Below are 8,579 nucleotides of genomic sequence, written 5' to 3'. Positions count from 1 at the left end.
GTTTTATATAATTTTTTTGCAATCTTCAGTGTTAAACTAAAACTATTAAAAGTTGTTTTAATTAAAATAAATCTGAAATAAAATAATACGGATTAAATCAAAATTAAGCACAAATTCAAATTAGAAAACTAAAACTAAAGTGCAAAAAAATGTAAATTAAATTCAATAAAAATAAATCTAAAACAAAAGATCTAAATATTAAGTAATACTATAAACGGCACACTATTAACTGTATTAGTAGTATATGGGACATTTAAAGAATGAAACAATTATTTGTCCATTAATTCATTTTATTTCCATAATTAAGTTGGCGATATGTTTGTACTATTTATGATATTTATATTTGAATATTTATTTCTTAAAGCTTTATTCAGTGCAGAACTCCTAGTAGTACTCTTCTAGTCAAGTAGTTACATACTGTTGGACATGCACAATATGTAATATATCCCCAGATTTGAATAAATAAAATAAAATAAATATCTGTCTAGAATTAAGGACTATTTCAAATTCAAGCATATTTGTCTTAGTAGCGTGCTTCATACTCAGTGTCGCTACAGTCCTCTGTACTCTCCTTATCTCCCTCCTTCAGCTTCCATGCTGGGGCTGGCGATGGGTTGTGAACATCTGCATCTAAGTCAGTCCCCATGATCTGCCTCTGCACCAGCTTACAGTAGAGGCCTCCCCTGGCCATAAGTTCAGCATGTGGGCCCTGCTCTGCCACACAGCCTTTGTCGATCACTAGGATGTTATCTGCTCTCTCCACTGTGCTCAGTCTATGGGCAATCACTAAAACCGTGTGTTCTCGCATCAAGTTGTTCAGAGCCTGCTGAACCTACAAACAGAGTAACGACACAAATGAAGTCTAATGCAAGACTGAAAATGAATGTTCACTAAAGCCATCATTTCAAAGTAATAGTCATCGCTTACTATGTATTCACTTTCTGAATCCAGTGCACTTGTGGCTTCATCCAAAATAAGAATGCAAGGGTTTCTGATAAGAGCCCGAGCAATGGCAACTCTCTGTTTTTGCCCACCAGACAGCTGAGCACCCTTCTCTCCAACCCCTATAACAGAGGACAGAGCAGCAGAATGAATTCTGGTACAAAACAGATGTGTCAAATAATATAATTTAATATAATATAATATAATATAATATAATATAATATCAAGCAATTATGTATTTAAATATCTATTGTCTATATCTATATGCACAAAGCATTCACATAGAAAAATATAAGTTTCTGAGCATAACAAACTTATATACATATTCATAATTTTGATATTATAGTAATAATATAAGTAATAAGATATTAATAAATATACAAATGTAAAAAAGATATAGTAAAATCTAAAAAATAAACATAAAAATATAATATAATATAATAAACTTAGGTACAAATAGATGTCAAATAAGAAAAAAAAACATCAAATCAAGCAATTATGCATTTGAATATCTATTGTCATTATTGTAATGCACAAAGCATTCACATAAAAATGTAAAAATTTTAAGTGCATTTTAGTATACATAGTCATAATATTAATAATATAATATTATTAGTTATATGATATTAATAAATGAATATAAAAATAAACAAAAGAAAAATATATAGTATAATTTGCAACAATAAACACAATAATATAATATAATATAATATAATATAATATAATATAATATAATATAATATAATATAATAAAATAAAATATAATATAATATAATATAATATAATATAATATAATATAATATAATATAATAACTAACCAGTTTCATAGCCTTTGGAGAGGCCTGTTATGAAGTCATGTGCATTGGCATTAATAGCAGCTCTAATGACTGAATCCATTGAGGTTTCAGGTACACCATAGGATATATTCATCTGAACTGTGCGGGCAAATAAAACAGGCTCCTGACTCACCAGTGCTACCTGTAAAAAAAATTTGTTGAAATAAAATAAAACATTTTCATTATCAGTAACTACTGCCCTCTTAAGACCGTAGAATGTATTACAAGCTTCACGACATAAGTATTCTTAAATAATGTATCCAGGTCAGCCTCAGCATAAGTCCCACCTTAGAGTGATAGTATTTGTGGTGGTAGCTGTTCACAGGTCGGCCGTCCACTAGCACCTGGCCTTGCTGAGGAGCATAGAAGTTCTCCAGCAAGCACACGCATGAGCTTTTTCCACCACCAGAGGGCCCTACCAGTGCAGTTACTTGCCCGGGGCGAAGACTGAAGGAAACATTCTGGGAAGAAAACGTGCGTTTAGTTTTCTTTCCTGTGTCTAAGAATTCTGTTACTGATTCACAAGCATATCAGTTTAAAAGAAAACAAACAAACGTTGCATGCAAAGGTACCTGCAACACACTAATTGCAAGGCAACCACCATCAATACATCCTAGTAACATCAAACATAGCAACCCAGTTTAAGCTTTACACAGGGGCACAACTGTAATAAATTATCTTAGAAGTCTGGTTAGATTATGGTGTTGAAATTTACTGTTAGTTGGTAACCTTCTATCTTAAAGTCTATTTTCATTGAAGAATACCTTTAATATATCCATCTCTGGCCGTGTTGGATACGCAAATGTCACATTTTTGAATTCCACCTGCCCTTCAAATGTCTCTGGAGCTTCTTGACCATCAAGGATATGTTTAGGTTTCCTGTCGATATATTCAAACACTTTCTCTGCAGCGCCAACGCCTTGCATCAGACCTGTGTACACTGACGATATACTCTGAAAAAAGAACAGAAAGTTAAACTTTGTGTTTCAGATTCATCGTATGAATATCACGCGCACACATATTAAAATATAAACACCATACCTCCAGGGCCTCACCGAGCTCCAGCTCATAAATGATAAAGGATATAAGGGTCCCTCCACTCATCTGATTTGTCACCACTAGGTGGCCTCCATAAAACAGGATTGCTACTTGCAAGGCTAGCTCAGAGATCTAAAGATTAGAATCAAAAATTAGCATTGTTGTTCGGACTGACAATGCTGCTTTTTATTTTTTGGATCTACAAGATACTTCAAATGACCCAAAAGAGAAATTTTATCATTATATTGGAAAGAAAATTTTGATTTAATAAATGAGAATCTTGTTAGAACAAATATGGAAGGCTTCAAGATGCTTGCAAGGTACCTACATAGCTGGACCACATGAAGCAGGCATAGGCAACTGCTTGTTTCTTATTAAGAACAAACATCTCTTGCAGTCGGCTGTAGTACGAGTCTCCCTCCTGATCTTCATTTGCAAAACTTCGCACTGTTCTCATGGCTGATATTGTTTCCTCCGCCACTTTATTGGCCTGAGCCAGTGCTGTCTGAACTTCTTTGGTTAATTTCTGTTAAACATAAAAAATGTATGTGTACATGTTTTGTATAAGTGCATTAAAAATGCGATTATAATGTGCATTTGTGAAATCAAAAACAATATAGAGTATATGTTGCTATAAACAACATTTTTTTTTTTTTTTTCAAGCAATATATTTGCATATGCATAACTTGCCTTGTAATACTCTCCATACAGCATGGAGACCACAGCTATATATGGGAAACCCATGATGGTGACTACCGACAGTTTCCATGACATCCCAAACATGAATATGAAGATGCCCACAGCTTTCACAAAGCTGCGCAGGAACAGGTTGACATTTTGTGAGATGAGGTCGCTCACCTGAGTAGTGTCTGAAGTAAGTCTAGAGGTAATGTCACCTGTAAGGCAAACCATTGAGAGCTGAATAATTTATGTCGTCTCCACTTCAACCAGTACAGAGAGGTCTTTGACACAGTAATGTTGATTTGCATTTCCTCGAATGCCAACAAATAATAACATTAAGGTATAAGATTTTAGGCTTTGGTTTCTCTCTAAATAAAATGGTGCATAATGACACGCAGGAATGCACACAGGAATCAACACAATACAAAAATCAAGTATGCAAAGAGAAAAACCAACCACAATTTAGTATGCAAATTTTATGGTGATGTATTTGCTGTTGGGTACAGTTTGAATGCTGACCATTCTATAAATGTAGTTCAAAGAGAGATTTTCAAATCTTGAATTGCTTAAAACACACACACACACACACACACACACACACACACACACACACGTATATACAGTTGCAATCAAAATTATTCAATCCCCTTGACTTGCAAGACAATTTGCTGTGGAGGATAACATTTTATGAAATCAATTTAACAAAGGCATCAGTAAAGTATTAGAGAAAGTTTGTTAATACACTTTTGACTGATTCTGAGAATGGAACATTGATGAATCATGATAAAATTCGAATTGGCTCTAAACATTGATGTTCAAAATTATTCAACCCCCTTTGTGCAGAATCTTTTATTCTTTAAAATCACCAATAAACACTGTCTGTAAGTGTTTAGAAGCTTCTGTCACCTCTCTACTACAGTTTTGGCCCATTCCACACCTGAAAAAGCTTTCAGATCACTGATAATCTTTGGTTTTCACATTGCCACTGCTTTCTTCAAATTCAACCAGATATTTGAAATGAGAATTAAGCCTGGAGACTGAACAGGTCACTCAAGTACATTCTATGACTGATCCCTGAACCAAGCAGAAGTAGATGTGAATGTGTACTTTGGGATGACTGTCCTGCAGGAAAGTCCATTGATCATCAGCTTCAGTTTTTGCACCAAAGGCATCACAATTCTTGACAAAATGGCCTGACACTTTAAAGAATCCATGATGTCCTTCATACAGTCATGATTTCCACTTGCTTCTACAGTAAAGAAACCCCATAATAGGACTGATCCACCTCCAAGTTTGAGGATGGAGATGGTGTTCTTCTGCTTATGAGCTTTGCCTTTTTTGCAGCAGACATACCGCTGATCCATGGGTCCAAAAAGTTTCAGTTTGGTCACATCACTCCATATAACATTCCTCCAGAGCTAACACAAGTCTACACAAATGAATTTTATCAAGTTCATAAGTTCAAATTGACCTTTGTTCTTCTTGATCAAGAGTGGTATTCTGCAAGATGTCTCAACATAAAGGCAATACTTGTCTAGTGATCTTCTTACACACTGCTTTGAAATGGGTTTCCTCCATTCATCGGGTCATCTTGCAAGTCTTTGGCTTAACATTGCAGATTTTTCTCAGTTGCTCTGATTAAACATTTTACAATATTGTGCTTTTTCTTCCACAACCTCAAAGATTTTCTGGTAAAACACACTTTAAGCTAAGGAATAAGGCTGAGAGCTGTGTCTCTAGGAACTTTCAATGTCTTGGAAATCTTCATATAGCCTTAGCCTTTCTAAAGTACTACGATATTTATTCTCTTTAGCTTTTGTGAGGTCTCTGTTGACATTTTTGCTACTCAACTTCAACACATGCATGGGCTAACTGTATGTGTAACGGCTCAAGCTAATTCTGTTTTTAATAGAGTTTCTAAAGGCTTAATTGTGTTTTGAGACTGTTTTATTCCCCACCATGCAAATAAGTGATTTAAAAACAGCAATGTTGAATAGGGGTTGAATAATTATGACATAGCAGTATTATGAAAAAATCTTAGAATTCAAAAGTATTACATTATATATTGACAATATCACTTTTATTATGCCAGTGTACTGTTATAGATAGAATTTTTATTTAATCCTGGATCTTCAGAAAAGCTTGTATTTAAAATACAGTACTTTAATATATAAAGTACTGTAGTCTCTAGGGGGTTGAGTAATTTTGATTGCAACTGTATATATATATATATATATATATATATATATATACACACATATATAAAATAAAAGGATTTATAAGGATAAATATAAGAAAATAGAAGATATAAATGGAGCCATAACATTACCTGTATGGTTAGAATCGAAGAAGCCAATCTCCTGATGCATTAGTGATCTAAAGAGAAGGTTTCGAAGTCGAATGTTCAACCTAGCAAACGTAACAGAAAAGACACCCCCACGAAACCCAGTGGCTATGGAGCTAAAAAAAAAAAAAGAAAGATAAATGGTATTATATGATATGTATATAAAAGAAATCAATCTCTACTGTGTATAAAAATGAAAGAAAAGTGAAATCCAGAACCGCTCACCTGACCAAAGCCAAAATAGAGAGAGTAATCAGTGGTTTGGCAAAATGATCCATGCTTTTCTGGATAACTATGCCATCTATTGCTCGCCCCGTGTAATAAGGTATAAAAGTTTCACCTGTGGGGAGGAACATCCAATATTAACACTATGAGCTGATAACCTCTAGAGATGAGAACAAGTGTCGATCACGTGACACCAAACACTGGAGTAATGGCTGCTGAAAATTCAACTTTGCCATCACAGGAATAAACAGCAATTAAAATTATAACAAAATAAAAACTGATATTTTAAATTGTAGTAATATTTAACTATATTACTGTTTTGCTTTATTGTTGATCAAATAAATGCAGCCTTGATGAGCATACGTTATTAAAAAAGAAAGCAAGTGTGTGTTTTGATTACTTACCAACAAATTCTCTAAAACATTTCAATTTTCCATTCTAGTCCGAACTCTCAAAAGCTAGATTTACATTATACTTAAAATACATTTCATATCACTTTACAAAGGTCTTATGCAGTAACAATCTTTCTTTACTGCATCATGTATCATATCAAATCATGTATTTTAAATCATGTATCATATTAGTGTTCATTCTTAGTCCCTTAAAAGCATTGTTGGTTATTGTGTTCACTAATGCTAACATATACAACCTTACACTATATTTCATGAGATTGTTTATTAGGAATGACTGCTGCAATATTTAAGTGATAACTGTGAGAGTCAACTTACACACAGCAGAGAGGAGAAGAAAGAAGAAAGCAATGGCCAGCAAACCAGAGTCCTTCTTACAGTACGACAAGAGACGGCCGATTGTGGCCCCTGAATCGGGGGGCTCTTTCCTTGATTTTCTGCTCTTCTTACTGGACTCATCTTCGGTCTCGATACCATCCACCAGCCTCTCTGTCTCCTCGCTGTCCTCTCTTTCAGATACAGAATTGGGAGACTGTGACAGCAGCTTCCATGAGATCATGATGCCTATTGCTGATGCACAAGTCCAGGAGAACAAACTTAGGAACCAGGGGTCGTACATCAGAGTTCCCTCCTCGGAAAGCATCAACAACTTGGCAAGAGCATAAGTCATGATGGTAAGGCATATAAGAGAAACCAACGTCCCCAGGTTTGAAACCCTCTGTGGACCATCAGTCCTGTTATAGAACACCCCGATGGTGGCCCCGAAAAGAAGAGTGGCCCGGATGAGAACAGTTCCCCACAAATCCACAGTTGAGCAGTGTATGTCAAAGTCTTCTAATTCATCTGAAAATATATCGAAACTTGATCCATGAACATACAAGATTGTGGTGACCACGATATCCACCAGAGTGAAAACCAGGTTGCCACTAATAATCACAGCAACCCTCATTTCTACACCTGCTGAAGAGCCTTGAAGCTACTGAAATACAAATGCTCTCGGTAAATGTTAGCAGCAAGAATTCTAAATGTTAGTGATTTCTATAGGGCGAGTAAACATATTAAAGACACAGAAGCGTGAAACCAGACTGACAGGTCTGGTGTATTACTAAAAAATGCTCGCCTGAAACAAAGTCTATGTGAATGTACTGCGTCTGTCAAGTTGGTTCGCTGGCCTTTCGTAGCTTACACCGGCATTATCATAGACAGACCCATTCAGTGGGACAGTACAAAATGCATTTTCCGTCTAAATATCAGCTCCTTATTTCCTTCGTAAATCAATATTCCCAGTACGACAACAGAACTTATCTTAATCCCCAAATTTCCAGGCAATATACATCGCCTCTTCTTACCGGCTCGATGCAATGACAGGAAGAGGGAAAGAATACAGTACTCAAGCCCCGCCTCCGTGACAGCTGCCCAATCAGAAAGGACTCTGATAACGTTGTGATGAAATACTGTACACAAGTATTTACATATTTTGAAGGAAAGGACGTGAGGACATTTTAATTCGACATTTTATATAGGCAAATTTTGAATGTGTATAATTGTTTGTATTTGCGTTACATATTTATAAGTTACGAACTTAAAACCTAACATATCAAATAAAAGACTACCTAAATACTCATTTTTATGTCACACTTATTTTCATTCGTTGACTAACATACTAAAGCACGTGCAAAAATAAAATAAAAAAATAATAAAAAGCACATGCATATTTTAGTTTACTATAATTATTAGTACAGTTGGCAGTAAACTTCAAGATTAACTTATTACATATCAGTTTGCACTATAATACAGTTTCATTTAATTGTAAATAGCATGCATTTAAGTATCTGAAAGTCACACCCATTCACCCAGCTACATCCAGGAATGGTGCATTCATAAGATTCCTACATTTGTTCATTTATTTTATGTTTATATGTATATGTATATATATATATATTTTTTTTTATAAAAAAAAAAAATGACTAAAAAGTAACACTGTCTGTCCTTAGAAATAAGAACAGTTGAGGCTTTGAATTCATTTTAATAAGCACTTGACTTTCTATTGTTCCAGTGCAGTTGAACGTAAAAACCATTTTTACAGCTTCAATAAGTTAGTTT

The 8,579-nt window shown here is 34.7% G+C and overlaps 1 protein-coding gene across 1 annotated transcript; it reads right to left on the bottom strand.

The window, feature by feature from the left end:
- Positions 1 to 272: 272 nt before the first annotated feature.
- Positions 273 to 7,841, bottom strand: LOC113079335 (ATP-binding cassette sub-family B member 9-like). The gene is made up of 11 exons (XM_026251586.1): positions 6,795 to 7,841; positions 6,067 to 6,181; positions 5,827 to 5,957; positions 3,507 to 3,712; positions 3,145 to 3,342; positions 2,820 to 2,948; positions 2,543 to 2,731; positions 2,066 to 2,239; positions 1,761 to 1,920; positions 928 to 1,064; positions 273 to 832 (listed from the first exon to the last, which is right to left on the bottom strand). Exons 1-11 carry the CDS (start codon positions 7,423 to 7,425, stop codon positions 524 to 526), a joined length of 2,379 nt encoding a protein of 792 aa, XP_026107371.1. The 5' UTR covers positions 7,426 to 7,841; the 3' UTR covers positions 273 to 523.
- Positions 7,842 to 8,579: the final 738 nt, after the last annotated feature.

Source organism: Carassius auratus, unplaced genomic scaffold (genome assembly GCF_003368295.1).
Source record: "Carassius auratus strain Wakin unplaced genomic scaffold, ASM336829v1 scaf_tig00027652, whole genome shotgun sequence".
NCBI lineage: Eukaryota > Metazoa > Chordata > Actinopteri > Cypriniformes > Cyprinidae > Carassius > Carassius auratus.
Note: the sequence above shows the minus strand (reverse complement) of the source record. Positions and strands in the feature narration are given on the sequence as shown.

Excerpts from the sequence above, each read along its gene's own strand:
- LOC113079335 (XM_026251586.1), bottom strand. The coding sequence starts at position 7,425 with ATGAGGGTTGCTGTGATTATTAGTGGCAACCTGGTTTTCACTCTGGTG. Across the intron at positions 5,958-6,066 it reads TCTATTTTGGCTTTGGTCAG|CTCCATAGCCACTGGGTTTC; the intron begins GTGAGCGGTTCT and ends TTTTTTTTTTAG. Across the intron at positions 833-927 it reads ATTCAGAAAGTGAATACATA|GTTCAGCAGGCTCTGAACAA; the intron begins GTAAGCGATGAC and ends CTCTGTTTGTAG.